The sequence below is a fragment of the Ranitomeya variabilis genome, chromosome 4, assembly GCF_051348905.1.
Source record: "Ranitomeya variabilis isolate aRanVar5 chromosome 4, aRanVar5.hap1, whole genome shotgun sequence".
NCBI classification, from domain to species: Eukaryota; Metazoa; Chordata; class Amphibia; order Anura; family Dendrobatidae; genus Ranitomeya; species Ranitomeya variabilis.
Genome location: NC_135235.1, coordinates 555,301,659 through 555,324,417, shown reverse-complemented (window position 1 = coordinate 555,324,417; position 22,759 = coordinate 555,301,659). Strand labels below are relative to the sequence as shown.

The window sequence follows — 22,759 nt, the reverse complement described above, 5'->3', positions numbered from 1 at the left end:
ATGTGCCAGGGTCATCTTGTTCCTGAGTCAAGCTCTCCCTTTGCTGGGTAACGGTCATAGCCGGGGCATGACCCTGCAGAGCCTGAAGCAATGTGGAGGTTAGGTTATCTATAGACTGCGTCATAGATTGCGATATCTGAGTAGCCCATTCCGGCGTGGCATTAGACACCGAGGCATTGGCATGGGGCTCTGACACATTAGTTTGTATACAGTTCTGACAATGCGGGTACGTGCTACTACTGGGGAGAGCGGTCCCGCAGGCTGTGCAGAATGCATAATAGCAGTTCTGCCTGGTTCTCTTGGACCTTGAGCCCGGCATAGTGCACAGAGTGCAGAAGTGCTGCCAGCAGAGGACCTTACAGGGGTAGAGAAACCTATAGGGGAGCCTTATAGGTAATATGGATTCACAGCTGAGTAAAAAACCCAACTGTGATCTTACCCCACCAGTGTGCCCCTAGGTCAAGCGCCAAAAATCCACAGTCCTGTGCCCCCCGGAGACTGGCTGCCTGGTCCTGGTCCTGCAGACCGGGAGATGCAGGGTTAATCTGCAGCCGAAAATGGCTGCTGAGACAGAGAGGAAAGGAGGAGAAGGGGGCGGAGAGCTTGAAAAAGGCGGCAAGGCTGTGTAAAAACGCCCTTTCTGTCTCGATCAACCCCCTTTATGACACTGTAAAGTGTCATATTTGTCATCTGGGGGGCGGGCCGAGGGGCGGAGAGGAGGCGGCAGCTTCAGCTAGGCTGAAGCCGGGGCCTAAATTAGATGCCTGAGGCCCAGAAGGGCTCCAGGCCGGCGCGAAAGTCCGGGAGGGGGTCGGATCTGAACCGGACCCCTCCGGATTTAAAGGCAGGATGGCGGTGGGGCTATAAGCGGAAGGGGGAGCCCGGTAGGGGTCTCCCTGAGGCAGTATAGAGCTGGTGCTGCCGCAGAGACAGGGGCGCAGGGAGCCCTGTGTCTGTATGTGCCATGCCTGCCTGCACTCCCCCCGGCCCCAACAGGAGCCCGCAGCTGGGCTGGGGTCCCTGGATGCAGGCACAGTGTGCTGGCCCATTGCTGGGAGCTTGGGAGCTGTAGAATGCTGCCTGTACAGGCCCTACCTGAGGTGTCTCAACCTAATACCCCCAGAGGGGGATAGGGAGGGTGCTGTTGTCACCTTCAGGGGCCTTTATCCTCGCCTCGACCTCAACCCAGAAACCAAAAAAAATTGGGGAAAGAGGGGGGGGTCTCGACTTCGAACCAGCACCCGATGGACTGGGGAAGGAGCAACATGGGGAATAGCCATCTCTACTTCAACTGGGCACCCCATAATAGGGGGCCGAGGAAGGAGCCATGCCGGGAGTCTCACAGGAGACCCTCTTTTCTTCATCTGTAATCCCGTCGGAAAAAACGGAGTAAAAATCTTTTAGGTGTGCCTCCTATGCGACACTAAGCAAAAACTGGAGAAGGCCGACGCCGTCCAGGGGTGTATACTGCACAGGAGGAGCCACAGTTAATCTTTTTCAGATTATGCATAGTGTCGCCTTCTAGTGGACAGAAGCATAACACCCATGGTCCTGTGTCCCCCAATGAGGCGACAGAGTAATAATTATTTTTGCATCACTTTATTCTGAGAGCTACAACTTTAATTTTTCCGCTGATGGAGCTGTATGACTGCTTGTTTTTTTTGGGACAAGATGACGTTTTCAGTGGTACCATGTTTATAGTCTGCCTTTTTGATCGCGTTTTATTCAACTTTTTGTTCGGCGGTGTTATGATAAAGCAGTGATTTATATTTATTGTTTACGGCGTTTACTAAAGGGGTTAGCTAGTGGGACAGTTTCATAGGTTGGGTCGTTCCGGACAATGCAATGATAGGGACCCTGCGATGACGTCGCAGGTCTCCGATCCAAGGGCTTTTCCCCCCTCTACATGCTCCCAAAATGCTGCGATGGAGTTTGATTGCAGCATTTAGGAAGTTAAAGTGCCATAAGCGGTGCGGGGCTGCTCCTGGCACTGGGTGTCAGAATCCGCTGACACCTGGCGGCAATCCCACGCGTGCACACACAGCGTTTGTGAGCACAAGATCTCCTGGAAATATCCATACGACACAGGTGACCTGGACATATAGATATGTCTAAGGTCGGAAAGGGGTTAACACCGAGAACCATGTGAGGGTCTGCTGTGCACATGTTGACCTTGACTCCATAGAAACTCCACACTATAGTTGGGTGAGTGGAAGGCAGTGAAACGGTAGGCCGTGCGGGCCATGGTAGCACATTTAGGCCACACAGGCTGCTCACAATAGCACTAGCAACATGTAGCCTGGTGTTGTTATGATGAAAAGGGACACTTTGGCCATACCACTGGTTCCACAACCATATCAAAGTAACATCTAGCCGTTGGTGTAGCTGCAATGAAGATTAGAGAGGTGACGTTTCCTCAAGACCTCTTCATGACTTCACGCCACCACTCTTAACCCCTTCCCGACCTTTGACGCATACGCTGCGTCATGAAAGTCTGTGCCAATCCGACCTATGACGCAGCGTATGCGTCATGGAATGATCGCGTCCCTGTAGATCGGGTGAAGGGGTTAACTCCCATTTTACCCGATCTGCAGAGACAGGGGGAGTGGTGCTTCAGCCCAGGGGGGGTGGCTTCACCCCCCCGTGGCTACGATCGCTCTGATTGGCAGTTTCACTTTCAACAGCCAATCAGAGCGATTTGTAATATTTCACCTAAAAAAATGGTGAAATATTACAATCCAGCCATGGCCGATGCTGCAATATCATCGGCCATGGCTGGAAATACTTAAGTGACCCCCCCCACACCCACCGATCGCCCCCCCAGTCCTCCGTTATGGGGTCCGGTCCCCTCCGTCCGCCTGCCGGCTCCCCCGTCCTCCTGTCCGCTCCCTCCTTGTTTGAATTCACCCCCCCTGTGGTCCGATCACCCCCCCTGTGCTCCAATCCACCCCCCCCCCCCCCCACCCCTTCATACTTACCGATCCTCCCGGTGTCCGTACGTCTCCTCGCTGGGCGCCGCCATCTTCCAATATGGCGGGCGCATGCTCAGTGCGCCCGCCGAATCTGCCAGCCGGCAGATTCCTTACAAGTACATTTTGATCGCTGTGGTAGGTTCTATCACAGCGATCAAAATAAAAAAAATAATAAATACCCCCCCCTTTATCACCCCCATAGGTAGGGAGAATAATAAAATAAAGAAAATATATATATATATATTTTTTTTTTCGTTTTCCACTAGGGTTAGGGTTAGAACTAGGGTTAGAACTAGGGGTAGGGTTAGGGGTAGGGTTAGGGTTACGGGTAGGGTTAGGGTTACGGGTAGGGTTAGGGTTACGGGTAGGGTTAGGGTTACGGGTAGGGTTAGGGTTACGGGTAGGGTTAGGGTTACGGGTAGGGTTAGGGTTACGGGTAGGGTTAGGGTTACGGGTAGGGTTAGGGTTACGGGTAGGGTTAGGGTTACGGGTAGGGTTAGGGTTACGGGTAGGGTTAGGGTTATGGCATGTGCGGATTTGGCTGCGGCTCCGCAGCGGATTGGCTGCGGATCCGCAGCGGATTTGGCTGCGGATCCGCAGCGGATTGGCCGCTGCGAATTCGTTGCAGTTTTCCATCAGGTTTACAGTACCATGTACACCTATGGAAAACCAAATCCACTGTGCCCATGGTGCGGAAAATTCCGTGCAGAAACGCTGCGTTGTATTTTCTGCAGCATGTCAATTCTTTGTGCGGATTCCGCAGCGTTTTACACCTGTTCCTCAATAGGAATCCGCAGGTGAAATCCGCACAAGAAAACACTGGAAATCTGCTGTAAATCTGCAGGTAAAACGCAGTGCCTTTTACCTGCGGATTTTTCAAAAATCGTGCGGAAAAATCTCACACGAATCCGCAACGTGGGCACATAGCCTTAGGGTTAGGGTTGGAATTAGAGTTAGGGTACCATCTCACAGTGGCACTTTGATCGCTACGACGGTACGATCCGTGACGTTCCAGCGATATCCATACGATATCGCTGTGTCTGACACGCAGCAGCGATCAGGGACCCTGCTGAGAATCGTACGTCGTAGCAGATCGTTTGGAACTTTCTTTCGTCGCTGGATCTCCCGCTGTCATCGCTGGATCGTTGTGACAGCGATCCAGCGATGCGTTCGCTTGTAACCAGGGTAAACATCGGGTTACTAAGCGCAGGGCCGCGCTTAGTAACCCGATGTTTACCGTGGTTACCAGCGTAAAAGTAAAAAAAATAAAACCGTACATACTCACATTTCGGTGTCCTTCAGGTCCCTTGCAGTCTGCTTCCCGCTCTGACTGTCTGCCGGCCGGAAAGTGAGAGCACAGCACAGCAGTGACGTCACCGCTGCGCTCTGCTCTCACTGTACGGCGGCACTCAGTCAGAGCGGGAAGCAGACGGCAAGGGACCTGAAGGACACCGAAATGTGAGTATGTACGGTTTTTTTTTTTTACTTTTACGCTGGTAACCACGGTAAACATCGGGTTACTAAGCGCGGCCCTGCGCTTAGTAACCCGATGTTTACCCTGGTTACCCGGGACCTTGGCATCGTTGGTCGCTGGAGAGCGGTCTGTGTGACAGCTCCCCAGCGACCACACAACGACTTTCCAACGATCACGGCCAGGTCGTATCGCTGGTCGTGAACGTTGGTAAATCGTTATGTGAGACGGTACCCTTAGGGTTGGAATTAGGGCTAGGGTTGGAAATAGGGTTAAGATTAGGCTTGTGGTTAGGGTTAAGGATAGGGTTAGGGTTGTGTTGGGGTTACAGTTGTGGGTAGGGTTGGGATTAGGGTTGGATTTAGGGTTACGGGTGTGTTGGGGTTAGGGTTGTGGTTAGGGGTGTGTTGGGGTTAGGGTTGTGATTAGGGTTATGGCTACAGTTGGGATTAGGGTTAGGGGTGTGTTGGGGTTAGTGTTGAAGTTAGAATTGAGGGGTTTCCACTGTTTAGGCACATCAGGGGTCTCCAAACGCAACATGGCGCCACCATTGATTCCAGCCAATCTTGCGTTCAAAAAGTCAAATGGTGCGCCCTCCCTTCCAAGCCCCGACGTGCGCCCAAACAGTGGTTTACCCCCACATATGGGATACCAGCGTACTCAGGACAAACTGGGCAACAACTATTGGGGTCCAATTTCTCCTGTTACCCTTGCAAAAATAAAAAATTACTTGCTAAAACATAATTGAGGAAAGAACAATTATTTTTTATTTTCATGGCTCTACGTTATAAACTTATGTGAAGCACTTGGGGGTTGAAAGTGCTCACCACACATCTAGATAAGTTCCTTGGGGGGGTCTAGTTTCCAAAATGGGGTCACTTGTGGGGGGTTTCTACTGTTTAGGCACATCAGGGGCTCTGCAAACGTAACATGATTCCCGCAGACCATTCCATCAAAGTCTGCATTCCAAATCGTCACTACTTCCCTTCCGAGCCCCGGCATGTGCCCAAACAGTGGTTTACCCCCACATATGGGGTATCAGCGTACTCAGGAGAAACTGGACAACAACTTTTGGGGTCCAATTTCTCCTGTTACCCTTGGGAAAATAAAAAATTGTGGGTTAAAAAATCATTTTTGAGGAAAGAAAAATAATTTTTTATTTTCATGGCTCTGCGTTATAAACTTCTGTGAAGCACTTGGGGGTTTTAAGTGCTCACTATGCATCTAGATTAGTTTCTTGGGGGGTCTAGTTTCCAAAATGGGGTCACTTGTAGGGGAGCTCCAATGTTTAGGCACACAGGGGCTCTCCAAACGCGACATGGTGTCCACTAACGATTGGAGCTAATTTTCCATTCAAAAAGTCAAATGGCGCGCCTTCCCTTCCGAGCCTTGCCGTGCACCCAAACAGTGGTTTACCCCCACATATGAGGTATCGGCGTACTCAGGAGAAATTGGACAACAACATTCGTGGTCCAGTTTCTCCTTTTACCCTTGGGAAAATAAAAAAAAATTGTTGCGAAAAGATCATTTTTGTGACTAAAAAGTTAAGTTAATTTTTCCCCTCCATGTTGCTTCTGCTGCTGTGAAACACCTGAAGGGTCTTGAATGTGGTTTTGAGCACCTTGAGGGGTGCAGTTTTTAGAATGGTGTCACTTTTGGGTATTTTCAGCCATATAGAACCCTCAAACTGACTTCAAATGTGAGGTGGTCCCTAAGAAAAATGGTTTTGCAAATTTTGTTGTAAAAATGAGAAATCACTGGTCAAATTTTAACCCTTATAACTTCCTAGCAAAATAAAAATTTGTTTCCAAAATTGTGCTGATGTAAAGTAGACATGTGGGAAATGTTATTTATTAACTATTTTGTGTCACATAACTCTCTGGGTTTAACAGAATAAAAATTCAAAATGTGAAAATTGCAAAATTTTCAAATTTTTCGCCAAATTTCCGTTTTTTTCACAAATAAACTCAGAAATTATCGACCTAAATTTACCACTAACATGAAGCCCAATAGGTCACGAAAAAACAATCTCAGAACCGCAAGGATCCGTTGAAGCGTTCCTGAGTTATTACCTCATAAAGGGACACTGGTCAGAATTGCAAAAAATGGCAAGGTCATTAAGGCCAAAATAGGCTGGGTCATGAAGGGGTTAAAGGACATCATGGAGCATAGCAAGATGGCAATGGAGGTCTATTTTCTGCATTTCTTGCTTTTGCCTGGGATGCAACAATTGCCAGATTGGTCTGGAGACCGAAAGCACAATGCCATGAAGATACCCTCATGGGCAACGTCATACTGGTACTACTCAGGATTATGGTGGGATGGCATGATGGATGGTAGCTGAACTAACCACTTGGCACTACAATGATTTGGACATGAAATCAGAGGCCATTTCTTCAAAAGTGTCTCAAGAGTCGTTTTTTCAACACACCAGGCTGCATGTTGTTCATGAGCAGCCTGTGTGGTCTAAACATGACACCATAGCCTGCAGTTTCTTCAGACTTGTCTCCCATCGACACATCTGGGACATCATTGGTTGATTTCTTGATTTCTGTGACCAAACGCATTCAGTGTGCCAAAACATTCCTCAGCCAAATATTAGCAATAATTTGTACCAGGAGTCCTAATATATTATATAAAAGGTATGGAGACTGAGGATTCCAAGCTTGCTGCAGCAGCATCAATGGGTGACTTTAGGAGCGGGGAGAACGGAGCTGCATCCCTAATCAGCCATTGCAAAGAATCAGACAACCCTTCTAGTATTAATATACGACGCCATTCTTAAAATATTGTGGAGTTAGACATCTCAGCAAACCAAGTCAACCTAAAGCTTTATAGAAGCCACAGACGTTCAAGATGAAGGTCTTTTTGCACTTCGATACGTCAGAAGTTCAGAGAGCAGCTCTAATATAACCATCTCCTCAGTGACTGCAGCTAGATTTAATAGGAGCCTTTCATCTTTACATGACAAAGCCATTATTACAATTGCATTATCTAAGCAGAGACAAGGACAGGGGAAGCCATCATCTTACCTTTGCTACAGCCATTTCAAAGTCTTCTTGTGTGACATGTACCCTTCTCTCACGCAGAGCGTACATCCCTGCCTCCGTACACACGCCCTGTGATCAGAAGGAAGCAGGCGAGAAACACATTAGGGGAGCGAGCGTGCAATTATAATGTTCTTACAGGCGTATTACATGTAAGAAGGAATAGTGCTGAGGAACATTCAAGAAGTAAAATGGAGTTTAACAGCTTCCGGACCGCTCACAGATGTCGAGCGCCAAGGCAGTCCACGTTCTACGCTGCAGTGACATTCTAAAGAGCAGCCGTTAAAAGCGGGGATACAGCTGTCAAGACACAGCCGAGCTTCCCAAAGATAAGGCACAGACGGTTTATAACAGTCTCTGCCTTCTCAATCGCAGGATTCTCACAGCACTGAACAAGAGCCAAGTATAAATTAACAGGAAGCACGAACTGCGATTCCTCCCCCTGACCCAGCAGGTAAATGATGGCAGTAAGTTGCTGGAATCCAGAGCGGACGCTAGGTCGCATTTGGAGCCCCTGATGTGCTTAAAACATGGAAACCCCCCACAATTTTGGAATTTACACCTCAAGGATTTTAACCAGGGGTATAGTGAGCATTTTGAACCAACAAGTACAACACAGAATTTGATAACATTAGGTCATGATATTGAATACGTCGTCATTAGTGTTGAGCGCAAGTGCTCGCTACTCCAGTTTGCCGCGGATGCTCGAGTGACATACTAAAGTCCCCAACCCACATGTTTCGTGGCTGTTAGACACCCCAAAAAAAACCATGGGGGGGAGGGGGAAATCTGCGATACTCTGTGCATACCTGAGCAGTGAGCATTTGCACTTAACCCTAGCCTTCAATTTTTTCTTTTGAAAAAAACCCAACCATAACCCTAATACAGACCCAACCGCAAAGAATGGAAATAAAATTAAAAAAATGAATTTCATAATTTTTTTATCTAACTAAGGAGGTGACAAAGGGGCATTTGATTTACTAATTTTTTTTCTTCTGATCACTGTGATAGGGTCTATCACAGTTATCTCAAAAAGAACCAATAGGAAAAATTCCCTATTGTTGCTGGCCGGCCAATCTCGCCAGGCGCACTGAGCCCACCATTCTGTTTTCCAGGAAGATGATGCGGAGGGCTGGAGCAGGAGGGACTGGGAGACATCAATTCTCTCTCCTCTGACATGTATATCACGTCAGAAAAGAGAAATCATTGTAACAGCAGGTAGGTTTTTTTCATGATCGCCATTATTCACTGAACCTCAACCCTATCCTCAAACCTATTCACTGAATAACGGAAATCACGTGATCGGGGCCCGGAAAATACGGCTCTGATCATGTTCTCCAGTGTCTCAGCTACCCTTGGTAGCTGAAATCCCAGAGATTTTCTGACTCGGGGGACGGAAGGGGCGCTACAGGTTTCTTCCCACATTCCAAAGACATACTGATAGGGAATTTACATTCTGTGCCCCATCGGGGACAGTGATGATAATGTGTGCAACCTGTAAAGCTCTGCGGAATATGTTAGCGCTATTTAAAAATAAAATAAAGATGACAGCACATTGATCCGCCCAGGACTTGTCAGGATTCTGTATTAGGCGAGTATAGGGTGTGATGTATTTTATTTGAAACGTGTGGTGGAACTCGCATACAATACGGGGGCTCCCTAAAATGTTGTGGGGGGGCCATTATACAGCACGGGAGCCAATGTGAGGGGCTATTATACAGTGGGGGAGCTACTGTGAGGGCAGACAAGGAGACATTTTACTATGTAAAGGGCACAGTGGTGGGCATTACTATGTGGGGCAGTAAGAAGAGTTGTACCAAACAGCTGGTGCAGTAATAGTGACACATACAGCAGCAGTGGCTCAATATTGGGGTATCAGCAGGATGAAGATTATGTACATGTTGGGGACGGTGCTGGAAATATGAGAAGCCAAATGTGTCTTTGTTGTAATCTCTGCAGACAAGTCCTGGCTGGAGAAGTTATCATGTCAGTCTGAGCAAGGTAGAAAAGATGGGACAAGTGAACACGTCTACTAGAAAGAATGTCAGCTGTAAGTCACTATATACAGTATAACCATCTATCTATATAGATCTACATCTCATTTGACTGCCTCTATAATGTGTTGGTACACTCACTATACCAAAGCGTTATTGCCTGTCAATTTAATACTGGCAGGAAATCTATGAGTTTGTACCTTTTGTACATACTAATAGGAACGTAGACTTGGCAGGCTTGTGAACATTTTATGCCTCATCTGCCCCAAATCGATCGGCATCCTGTGATCAATCTGAAGAGGAGCGATAGGGTGATGGAGGAAGCGTCTTGGCTCTGTCTAGTCACCTACTGATCTGATAAAGTAGTGCTCTAGGGTCTTCCCTTCACTTGCGGCCTCAGCCATCGAGGACAGTGATCACAGGATCTGCAGCACCACCTGGTGCAGACATATATTTCCACTGTATATACACAGTGACCTACAGTTATCAGGCCACTGCTGTGACCTCCACATACAAGCAGGGTAAAGAGGATAAATCAGGTAGCATTACTGGAAATGGTTTCACATAAAAGCAGCCAAAATGTCACTAAGAATTGTGCTCTGCTGGCCATTACAGGTCACAATGGCTTCCTGAAAACTTGCCTATGCACAGTTGCTTTACAGCAAAATTTAAAAAAAAGGCAGGGAAAAAAAACCAGCTCTGAAAATAACTGGCATCCATTCCCATTAGAAATACTCACAAAATATAGTCATGGAGTAACAATTTGGGAATGGGTGTTGGACACATATGTCCGGGGGGTATACTGGGATTTCACAATAGTTTCCACATCTGTTTCCCAGTGATCTGCGTTCTGGGACTGTGGGCGGCGATGAGCGCTATAGAGCAGTCTCACAAATATGCATCTGCTCCCTATTAATCTGTCATCTGCAAGGACCTGGGTGCTGGGCCAATAGCACAGATACGTCCGTCTGCTTCAGTTGTGTGATTGAACTGGCACTCTCCAGACGGGTCCCTCAATTCCTACCTTCACCTCCGCTCCGGACGCTCCGGGCATTAGCTCTGCAATTTTACGCAGGTTGATACCACGTGTCAGATTCATCTTTCGGGAATGGATCTTGAGAATGTCCAAACGAGCCTACATAGAAGAAAAACGTTTTAGTTTACACTCAGCCACAGTCACTTTCTGTATGGAATTATAGATTTTGGTAGAACCTGTGCAAATCATTTATAGGAGCAGGAAAGTCTGCATTAGGCAAAGAGGTTCACTCTTTATAGCACCAATGCAGAATGTATACAGAGACAAATAATATAATAATGGACAAGAGAGGTGCACTGAGCAGACCGAACAAGAATCCATACAGCCAACAGTGCAGATAATTACCTCTTCATTAGGAGGGGGGAACTCAATCTTCCTGTCAATGCGACCTGGGCGCAGCAAAGCAGAATCCAATATATCAATTCTGTTGGTTGCCATAATGACCTAGGTAGAAAGAGTGGAAAATCCATTAGATTAATACAAAAAAAAAAAAAATCATACATACATACATACATACATACATACACACATACATACACACATACATACACACATACATACACACGCTAAATGCCACTTGTCCTTCACCTGTTAAAGACCAAGAACTAGTGGCTAAAAGAACAGCGTTGAGCAAACAGACATCCATCCCAGGGTACAGTTATCCGATATTTATTTATTAAATCAAAAGTTTGTTAAAAGAGTTTCAGTAATTTTTTGGATTTACCCCTGCCTTCAAGGTTTTTGGATTTAACCCCACAAGGTTTTTGCATTTAACGCTTTTCCAGTTGTCACGTGATGAGCTCTCTAATGCCGACTAAAACGGGGTTGTCTAGGTTTGAGAGCAAAGTCTGCAGGTCTATCTCTACAAGGCAAAAGGGTAACCAAAGTAAGTATACTTACATACTTTGGTTTCCTTTTTGCCATTGTAGAGATAGAATATATCTGAACGAACATCAGCTTCCGAGAAGTTGTTTGAAAATTGTAGACAGCTTATTGCATGTATCCTGAATAGCATTTTTATTAGATACAATGTTAGAAATAAATGTATATGCCTACATGATGATCATCATTATATTTAATTTTTATATTTATCATCATTTGTACTATATCCTGCTGTTAAAATTCTATTGGTGACGTATGCCGATATATATATATCTTTGACAAAGGCCTGAATTGTTGGAAATTATTTCTGCTATACACAAGTCTGCTTAATAAATTGAAGTTAAAAAGAAAAAAAAAACAAAACCTCCCTCTAGATTCTGTGCCAAAGTTTATTCTCTTCTATTGGAACATACATTTTTTCCTTCTGAGCATGATAATACAAAGGAGTGCAAATACTTTTATAATCTACGTTTTCAAAGTCACTGACAATAACCACCCACAAGACTATGGGTCTGAAGGGCACATACAGCATACGAATTCTATGTGTGCCATCGGACTGCTGTCACTAAAATAGACCGAAGAAACTTTCCAAATGCGTGGTTCAGTTTTTTTAACATATGAGAATATTACGGATGGTAAACACAAGACTCACTGACCAAACACTGATGAAAATCTGATGCAAAACACTGATGAAATATTGGTCCATTTTTTTTTATTTTTTTTTTTGTTGGTTTTTTAACACTGACTTCTGAACGAGGCAGATCTCCCAAAAGGTGGAGGTCATATCTGACTGCCTCAGGCGAGCCTCCATATAGGATAAAAACAATGTAATGAAAAGACATGGATGGATTTTAGTATTCTTCTGGAGTTTGCGACTCTTAATTTTGATGGAAACTTCATGGGACCGTACTGTCGCTGCATTTTTTGTCAGTATCAAGCAACTTCTATTCTTTTGAGATAGATAGATATAATGTAATACAGAGAAATCTAAGAATGTGTCAAGGAAATGCAAGGGAAACCTAAATGTAAAGATAACTGGAAAACGGGCAAGTTACAAGAATAAAGATTTGTACTAAAATATGAAAGCCAAGACGTCAGCCGTGTTTATTAATGAACTAAGTATATTACCTTAATATTCTTTGTAGCCTCAAAGCCATCCAGCTGGTTCAGTAGCTCGAGCATTGTACGCTGCACTTCACTGTCCCCACCAGAACCGCCTTCCAACCGTGAAGATCCAATGGAATCAATCTCATCCATGAATATGATGGAAGGAGCATGCTCTCGAGCCATGACAAAGAGCTCTCGTACCATACGAGCTCCTAATAATGTACCAGAGGTTAAGAATTAATACAGCTAGTGGTGTAGTAATGTACTTTAGTCACACAATCATTCCAATTAGTGTCAGGACACGTTTAACTGTCTTGCTCATCTTTAATGGGTTCATATTCAGACGGCCAGAATATGGCTCCGTGCAACAGCTGAAAACTTAAAGCCAACGAGAAGTAGCTTCTTTAAGGCCATATGAGAAATGGATTTATCCAAAATGATTAGAACCCAGAATTGGATAGGATCTTAATGTATATCTTCTGTAATTTTATCTGATGGCATCCTTATGAAGAGTCTATAATTTCTTGTTGTTTCAGTGGAAAGTCATGGCCCCAAATCTAATTCCCAAAAACAGTTATACTCACCCTCCCCAATAAACTTCTGAACAAGTTCGGATCCAGACACACGGATAAATGTGCAGTCTGTATGATGTGCCACAGCACGGGCCAGTAATGTCTTCCCTGTACCTGGGGGTCCATAAAGAAGCACGCCCTGAGAGAAAAAAAATAAATACATTTTAATAATACGCAAGAGCATAATATGTACATTATAATATACTATAAACACTTAAACTTCGTGAGACACCTTAAAATGAACCCTTTAAAATAAATTGCCGCAGAGTTCTGTTTACTGCCGAATCACAGCGTAGATCCATTACATCTACTGAAGGAGCAAGTAAGAAAATTAGGTAACCTTTCCAGAGAGAAAGTCCTGTAACTTTGCAGCTGTCCTCCGTGGTTCCCTGACAAGTGCCCTAAACATCACAACCCTCATCTACCTCTTTTGGTGTCAAGATCAGAAAACTAGAATACAGTACAAGCTGAATCTCAAACCTTAGGCTGTGCAATCCCAAGTGCCTCGAACAGCTCAGGATGTTTGACTGGCAGCTCAATGACTTCCTTTATCTCCTTGATCTGCTTGTCCAAACCTCCAATCATCTCATATGTGGAGTCTGGGACCTTCTCCACCATCATCAGCGACACCAGTGGGTCCACCTTATTGGGCAGGATTTTGTGCAGGGTGTAACTGTCATTTCTTAAAGCCACTCTACAATTTGGCGTCACCTAATGAAAAGTTTTGGAGGGGTAGTAAGTACTAAATATCTTACAGCATACATGTCACAATATCTAGTTTTCCAGAGAAAATACTCACGTCATTTATATCAATGTTTTTGTCAATGTCCACAACAAACTTCCCCTCGGGATGGACCTGTAAGGTGACAAGTCAGTTAATTACGTGAGGTCTTTCTACAGGTCATCAGTAATGTGTGGTCTATACAGTCACCTTGACCAACACCTTCTTCTTGTCCATGGCTCGCACTACTTCTCCAACGTAGGATCCCTGCTCCTGAAGTAACTGCAGCTCCTCACGCAGCAGACGCACTGGAGAAAGCAGAAACCAGGACTTCAATTCAGAGATTATACATACACACAAATGGTAAATATATTGTAAATGATAAACTGCAGAGTATGCATTTATCATATACACTATGTGGACGAAAGTATTGGGACATCCATTTTATGAGCTGCCATTGTAAATCCATAGACATTACTATGGAGTTGTCCCCCCTTTGCAGCTATCACCATTTTCGCTCTTCTGGGAAGACTTTCTACGAGATATAAGTCGGTCTGTCAGAATTTTTGCCCACTAATTTACAAGAGGGTCCAAAATGTCTTGGTATACTGAAGCATTAAGACTTTTCCTCAATGAAACTAAGAAGCCAAGGTCAAATCTTGACAAATAACCTCATAACATTATCCCTTCTCCTCAAACTTTACAATTGGCAAGTAACATTCTCATGGCATTACCCAAGCCCAGATTTATCCATCAGATACCAGATAGAGAAGCGAGAGCAATCACGCCATACAACATGTTTCCACTGGTGCAGAGTCCTGTGGAGTGAGATTTACACTACTTCATTCAACACTGTGCTTGGTGATGTAAGGCAGCAAGCAGATGATCGGCTATAGAACACATGCCGTGAAACTCATGGCACACAGTATTTGTGATGTTAATACTAGAGGAGGTTTGGACTTGCATTGTGACTGTTATGCCCCCTGCTCCCCAGAACTCGCTTACTGTGCTCTGTAACAATCTATTCTATAACATGTTATTATGGGCACACTGCATGGCGAGGGGCTGAATGCCATACATCTGTCTGACAATGGAGCTGAAGAAAAAAAAAACCTACATGCAATGATTATGATGTGTTCAGCAGGTGATAAATATCTACTACACAACTCAACTTATGATTCAAATAAAGTAATGATTTTACAATTCTGCTCCGGTTGTCAATGACTATGGCATCGGAGCTGGCTCAAGTTGAGCGCTCAGCAAGCTGTACTGCCCTTACAGTCACAAGTCTACAATCTATAGCAACTTCTGTAGGGATTTTTTGATGCTGGTCCTTACACGTACTTATTCTCCAACTTAATTTGAGGACCCCTCAGATTTTAAGGGGTTATCCATGGCTTCTCACTTCCATATCTGATAGTAAGAGGCGCTACTAAGCCGCTTCTACTGGTTGCTAGCCAGTTCTTGAGTACAGTCAGCAGCCAGTCTGTACCTACCCTATTAAAGTGAACCTGTCAGCGGATACCTGCTGCCCAATCCACAGGCAGCATATATCAGGAACTGGCTGTATGATCTCAGTCACTTAAAAGTCGCCAGGGCCCAAGATGTGCTGGAGACTAGTCAGACAGGCGGATCCCCAAAAGCTTCTCCCCTCCCGCTGCCCGGGATTGACAGGTCTCTGCCTATACAAGCACGTAGACAGAGACCTGTCAATCCAGAGCAGTGGGTGGGTAAAGCTGTCAGGAATCCACCTGTCAGACTAGTCTCCAATCTTTTTGGATATATGCAGACGTTCAGTAATTGTCAGCGCTTTGGACACAGCACATGCCCGCTGCATCCAAAGTGCTGCCGGCTACTGAAAGCAGGTGAATCTGCAAGTGTTCACTGAACTGTATGGTTTCACTGCACCCAATACATTGTAAGGGTGAAATTTATCTTGCCGGAAACTCATGTCTCCGCAAGATAAATAGACATGCTGAGGTCTAGAAAGATGCACTGCATGTCAGCCTCCGCCGGCGATCCCCGGGTGTCTGTGGACACATAATGGACATGGGATTTCTTGAAATCCGATCCATTATGCTGTAACATCTGGAAGATGCGGGTTGGAAGCTGTTCAAGCATTTACTTATCGTGTATACATACATTTAAAGTACATTTTTCTCCGAAACATTGTAGGGTTTCAGAGTCAGACTAATCTGGCTTAGATAATACAGCCAGTGCCTGATACATGCCGCCCAATCCACAAGCAGCATGAATAAGCTGTTATGTTCACATTAAAGAATACTTTGTGCACCATACATGCCAAGCGGCTGGCAGACATCACATCACCAGCGGCTTTCAGTCCTGATGTGGACATAAGGGCACTGGATATCCCTTAATTAATGATGAGTGAACGTGCTGGGATGAGGTGTTATCCGAGCATGCTCGGGTGCTAACCAAGTGTCTTTGGCGTGCGCGTAAAATAAGTTGCAGTCTAACAGCCATGAGATGTGAAGCCACAGGGACGCGAACATATTTTTATGAGCAAGCAGAAGACACTGGGTTAGCAACCGAGCATGCTCAGATAACACCTTATCAGAGTACGTTCGCTCATCACTACCCTTAATGTAACAGTTGTCATGTTGTATACAGGTTCCTGGAAGTATCTACCCGAAGTCACTCATGGACCCACAATCAGGTGATACAACATTGGCACTGTCAGCTCTAGCTGTAGGGTTAACTGAAGGGACAGAATTATCTGAGACAATAATCAAAAAGTACAATAATTATACTGAGGCCGAGAGCATATTATGGTATAGCTCTCCCATTTTAACTTGTCGGCTTACCTTTTGCATTGAGCTCATTTCTCTGGGCTTGAAGACGTCTCAAGTTTTGGCTTTTTTCATTGACAACCAACTAGAGAGAAAATATTAAATTTGTGATTGTTTCATATGAAGCGAAACAGGGAGTGATCGAGGAATAACTGAAGAAATAAGCTGCCGTGTACGGTACACTTACAATACTCTGAACACAATGAACAAGTTGTTTAGACTTGGGGTATATACACATGCAGTAGGGGAAGAAAAAAAAAATCTGTCACAGATAATTAAAGGACCTCTGCAATACAAGATGCATGAAGCAGGTTTATAAATGTATTACAAGCTGCAAGGAAGTGGGAATCTCATTTTTTACCTGTAAATCCTCGATCTTTGACAAATAATACTGACGTAAGCCGGTGCCACCACGAGTCTCATCCATTTCCATCTACGTGCCAGAAGAAATCATTTTTATTTTTTCTACTACACGGTAAGAATACAGATAAAGAAAACTAATATCAGAGACAGACCTGGTTCTGCTAGGTTAGTGGTAGATCACAGCAGTAAGTGATCGCACAATGCCTCAGAGACGGCCTCCCCAAGTCCTGAGAATGACGCACCATGAAGGTACATAGAGGTGCCAATACACTAAAACTTTTGGAACTTTTCAAAGCCTTTCACACCAGAATTCTAGATTAAAAGCTTTGATGGATCAGGTCCTTGAGTGATAGGTTACTTTCACACTTCCGTCTTTTTGAAGACGTTGCAATGCCTCGTTGTGTGCAAAAATCGCATCCTGCAAAGTTGCCCGCAGGATGCGTTTTTTGCACATAGACTTGTATTACCGACGCATCGCATATGGACACACGTTCCATATGTCGTGCACTAAATGCGTCGGTAATTGGCGGACCGTTGTCACAAAAAAAAAGTTCAATGTAACTTTTTTTGTGCGACGGGTCCGCCATTTTCGACCGCGCATGAGCGGCCGAAACTCCGCCCCCTCCTCTCCAGACTGCAGAATAGGCAGCGGATGTGTCCATCCGCTGCCCACATCGTGCAGAGAATTCACAACGTCCATCGGTACGTCGGCCCGACGCATTGCGACGGGCCCGTACCGACGGAAATGTGAAAGTAGCCTTATCTGAGAGTTGTCCTTACTCTCAGATGCCAAGTATGGGGCCTGCACCATACACCCGCTACTGATTTTAAAAGGTTACACCTTTAAAACAGAGGATAACTTACTGATCACTGGAACCCCTACAGACCCCGAGAAGCAGGCTCTGCAATGCTCCGTCCTGAATGGAGCTGATGTGTACGTGCTGGACCTCTGCCATATCTGGCAGTAACATAGAGAATGAATGGAGCAAGGCTCTGTGCTCCACTTTCTCTGGCAGTCCCATGAACGGTGTGGGGGTCGAGCACTCACACTTAAGCTCAATTCTCGGGATCGCTTGAAGTCTCAGACACCCCTCATCCTATAGATAGGGGGAAATTCTTGAAAATTTAAAACCAAATTTTGCTATTTTGTGATCAATCACTAAGAATGTCCCTGTAAATACAGGTGTGCATAGGTACATCGGTCGTAGTTTCCTTCTTGCATCGTACAGCAATTAAGCTATTAAAGAGTTACACATCATCATGCACGGCACCAACACAAACTGAAAAAGAGACAGGTCCAGTTATACATTAGCATTAGATTATTTATATCTTGCAATACCAGTATTAGCCAATATAGTGTCTGCTGTTACTGCACTGACAATACAGTCTGCCTGCTCTAACTGTAAAGAACCCTTTCCTATATACATGCTGGAGTCGCTTTTCCTCACAAGCCATAGTTAACCCTAACGTACCTACCATGAGGAATTGCTCTCCATAAAAAGCCATATCACTCTGCGAAAACATAACCGATCGCCAACCAATGGAGCCACGACTCTGCTGGCTATATCAGCACCAGATGGAAACCACTTAGAGGGATTGTCGGGGCTCCATGTTACAGTTTGTTGCCTTGATGAGTCAATGCCTATGAGGTCACCGCTGCAGACAGTGACTGAACTGAGCCTTGGCCAGACAACCAATCTGCTGCTCTATGTTGTTACTGGGATAAGCGGTTCCCAATCGGTGCTGCTCCCAGGGGTCAGACACCCACCAAGATATCACTTACCCTGTGCATGGTAGCCTGTTTTCACTGGACATTCCCTTTAAGGCACCTACACACTGTGAGGTTGACATAGCCTTTAAATCTGTTTGGAAGCTTTTTTTTTTATGTAGCACTACAAGTCCCAACATAGCCCATCTGACATGTGGAGCTAGCAGAGTTGTAAGACATGCAGGCTGCTTGCTATCCGGTGACAACAGGCTCCAACTACGATAAAAAAAAAAAAAAAAAAAAAATACCGCCCAGAATCCGCAGCCCCCACTACGTGCCTAGCACTATATATACACACGCCCGTACAGCCGGTACCTGCTCGGTTCCGTCCCCCGACATCTTGAATTCACCCGGTGGAGCCATTCTCCTCCTCACCGTGACTCAGGAGCGGAAGCGGCGCAAATACAGCTACGTACGAGCCGACTTCCTGCCCTGACCATAGAGTCTTGTTGAACAGCGGCTACGTTCTGTACGTTTATCTCAAACCTCTTGAGCGCCACCTGCTGCACGGGAAGGTAATGGCATAAAGTGGAACTCGGAAATGCCGCACAGGCATGGGAGCCAAGTCCAGAATAGTGACGTATGTTGGTCACATGATCAATTATGCCGCCCAGCCGCCCGCGCCCCGCAGGACTGCCTCACACACGCCGGTGTTCTGAAAATTGTCGGCATGTCGTAGATAGTAGGGATGGGCGAGGCTACGGAGTCACGTGCCGCAAACTGACCAATCACGGCCAAGCAACAGCTGAAGATGCAGGGTGGAGAGAAGAGGAGCTCTGGGCGGGGCTCTGGGCGGCAACATGCCTGAAAATTTCAGGGACGGGCGTGATTATGGCACCTGGGGGCCTGGTTAAAACCACAATAGTGAGGGAGGGGGCGTGACAAAGGGAGGGGGGCGTTACTATGCTCAGAAATTTCAGGGCGTCTTCATTTCTGCAAAGGGGGGTGATTAAAGCAGCGGGGAGTGACTACATGCCGAGAAGGGGAGTGTATACATGCCCAGGAAGGAAGGTCAGTCCTGAACGTGCATTCATTGAACACTCAGGACAGATAGCCGAGACAGATAGCCGAGAGGAGGAAAGCAGTTATGGAGGACGCTACGGCGGTGAGTGCGATTATCGTGCCGTGTGGATGAGCCCCTATCTCTTCGCGCTGAGATAGGGGCTCATTCAGATGGAGCGATGATCGCGTGTTCACGCAGAGCGAAGAGATAGGGGCTCATCCACACGGCACGATAATCGCACTCACCGCCGTAGCGTCCTCCATAACTGCTTTTCTCCTCTCGGCTATCTGTCTCGGCTATCTGTCCTGAGTGTTCAATGAATGCACGTTCAGGACTGACCTTCCTTCCTGGGCATGTATACACTCCCCCCTGCTTTAGGGGGGTGCCAACACTGCTACCCGTAGTAACCCTTTGGTGGGGTGCCAACACTGCTACCCGTAGTAACCCTTTAGGGGGGGCCAACACTGCTACCCGTGGTAACCCTTTAGGGGGGTGCCAACACTGCTACCCGTAGTAACCCTTTAGGGGGGGTGCCAACACTGCTACCCGTAGTAACCCTTTAGGGGGGTGCCAACACTGCTACCCGTAGTAACCCTTTAGGGGGGTGCCAACACTGCTACCCGTAGTAACCCTTTAGGGGGGGCCAACACTGCTACCCGTAGTAACCCTTTAGGGGGGGGCCAACACTGCTACCTGTTGTAACCCTTTAGGGAGGTGAGGGCGCGGGGGGCTGTGTATGGATGGATAGGGGGTCCCTTATGGCGGGTGCCCGTGTATGGATGGATGGGGGTCCCTTACTGCGGGGGGCCTGTTTATGGATAGATAGGGGGTCCCTTACTGTGGGAGGCCTGTGTATCTCTGCCCACAATGCCTAGTTTGCAATATGGAAGGAGCACATTCAGGAGCGCGCATTTCTGGCGACGCGCAATTCCCGCATTTCTGCCGGTGCGCATTCAGGAGCGCGCATTTATGCCTTTTGGCGTGCATTTTGCATGTAAGGAGGTGCGCATTCAGGATCGCAGATACCTATTCTGCCTGAAGTAACCTGTTGCCTTTATTCCCAGCGGATCCATATTCTGCCTGTAGTAACCTGTTGCCTTTATTCCCAGCAGATCCGTATTCTGCCTGTAGTAACCTGTTGCCTGTATTCCCAGCGGATCCGTATTCTGCCTGTAGTAACCTGTTGCCTGTATTCCCAGCGGATCCGTATTCTGCCTGTAGTAACCTGTTGCCTGTACTCCCAGCGGATCCGTATTCTGCCTGTAGTAACCTGTTGCCTGTATTCCCAGCGGATCCGTATTCTGCCTGTAGTAACCTGTTGCCTTTATTCCCAGCAGATCCGTATTCTGCCTGTAGTAACCTGTTGCCTTTATTCCCAGCGGATCCGTATTCTGCCTGTAGTAACCTGTTGCCTTTATTCCCAGCGGATCCGTATTCTGCCTGTAGTAACCTGTTGCCTTTATTCCCAGCAGATCCGTATTCTGCCTGTAGTAACCTGTTGCCTTTATTCCCAGCAGATCCGTATTCTGCCTGTAGTAACCTGTTGCCTTTATTCCCAGCAGATCCGTATTCTGCCTGTAGTAACCTGTTGCGTTTATTCCCAGTATATCCGTATTCCCCTTATTACCCCATATCCCACCGCTAAAGGGGAGTGGGAAGAGAGAGGCTCAGTGCCAGAATAGGCTCATCTTCCAGATGTGCCTTTTCTGGGGTGGCTGGGGGCAGGTGTTTTTAGCCAGGGGCAAGCCAATAACCATGGTCCCTCTCTAGGCTATTAACCCCTTAATCCCATATGACGTACTATCCCGGCAAGGTAACCTGGGACTTAATTGCCAGTGACGGGATAGTACGTCATACTGTTTAATGCGACATCGCGACTTAAGTCGCGGTGAACGCATTAAATTTCTGGCGCCATCTTACCTGCAGGAAGATGGCGTCGGCATCCCAAGGCCTGGCTCGGCCCCCCCGGTCTCACGATCGCTGTGATTGGCTGTTCAATTCTGAACAGCCAATCACACCGTTTCTCATTGTTTCAGCCAGTCGGGGCAGCTGAAATAAAGAGGTCCCAGGCTAGGATCGAGTAGCGATGTACTCTATCCTAGGGCCGGTGCCTGGCAAGACCCCCGGATTGGCATGATCGCCAATAGATTCGATCACGCCAATCGCAGGGCACAGCGGCGGTATTACCGAGCTGTGCCCTGCTGTACCCGGCTGTCCCCTGCTGTAGCGGGCCTGGATCGGTGCTGCAATCGCACCTATCGCAGGCCAGAGACTAGTGCAGGCCCAGCAGGACTATCGACGATTGCGCCAATCATAGGGCACAGCGGCGGTCACGTTGTGACCCCTGTGTGACCTGCTGGTGACCTGCCTAGGATCGGAGGGACCCTAGGCAGTTGCCATGGTCACCAGGGCCTGCAGGGATTGGTGGGATCGTTGTTATCATTCGACCCCACCAATGACAGCTCACATCAGCGGTGTGACCGCTCTGTGACCTGTCTGTCACCTGCAGGTGACCTGTCTGACCGCTCTGCAGGGGTCCCCACTCTAGCTGAGGACTCCTGCAGAGTGGTCACACAGCCAGATCTTGTCTTGCTGGGCCTTGTGGTGCTACAGAAGCCTGTAACACCACAATCCCCTGCGTTAGAAAAGAGGGAAAGAAAACCGAAGAAAGAAGAGAGACTACAAACGTAAGTGTTAACAGCCCCTCCCCCCTCTTTTTTAACCCCCTTCGTCCCTCTTTGCGCCGCCTCCGTGCGCACGTTTAGCAGCCGCCGAGCGTTGATTGTTGACGCAGTTCACCGATCACTCGTGCTCGCTTTTTTTTCATCAGCCCCCTTTGAACAATTCCGTACACCCATCCCGCAGCCGCCAAACTTTGATAAGTGACGCAGTTCACTTATCAGAGCTTGTGCCTGCGGTTTTCCTTTTTTTTGTTTTTCACATCTCCTTGCGCTCACCCAGCCGCCGCGTCAAACCCGTGCCTTCCTTTTTTTTTTTTAAACATCTCCGTGCG

The 22,759-nt window shown here is 46.7% G+C and overlaps 1 protein-coding gene across 1 annotated transcript in view; it reads right to left on the bottom strand.

Moving 5' to 3' along the window:
- Positions 1–19,484, bottom strand: part of PSMC5 (proteasome 26S subunit, ATPase 5) — a 28,333-nt gene extending 8,849 nt beyond the window's left edge. Inside the window, exons 1-11 of the mRNA XM_077252708.1 lie at positions 19,059–19,484; positions 16,974–17,045; positions 16,628–16,697; positions 14,013–14,110; positions 13,881–13,937; positions 13,562–13,792; positions 13,094–13,220; positions 12,531–12,721; positions 10,866–10,964; positions 10,509–10,619; positions 7,476–7,562 (exon numbers count right to left, since the gene is read on the bottom strand). Of these exons, the coding sequence (XP_077108823.1) occupies positions 7,476–7,562; positions 10,509–10,619; positions 10,866–10,964; positions 12,531–12,721; positions 13,094–13,220; positions 13,562–13,792; positions 13,881–13,937; positions 14,013–14,110; positions 16,628–16,697; positions 16,974–17,045; positions 19,059–19,106 (1,191 nt within the window). The 5' untranslated portion in view covers positions 19,107–19,484. The remainder of the gene's footprint in view (positions 1–7,475; positions 7,563–10,508; positions 10,620–10,865; positions 10,965–12,530; positions 12,722–13,093; positions 13,221–13,561; positions 13,793–13,880; positions 13,938–14,012; positions 14,111–16,627; positions 16,698–16,973; positions 17,046–19,058) is intronic.
- Between the last annotated feature and the right edge of the window lie 3,275 nt (positions 19,485–22,759).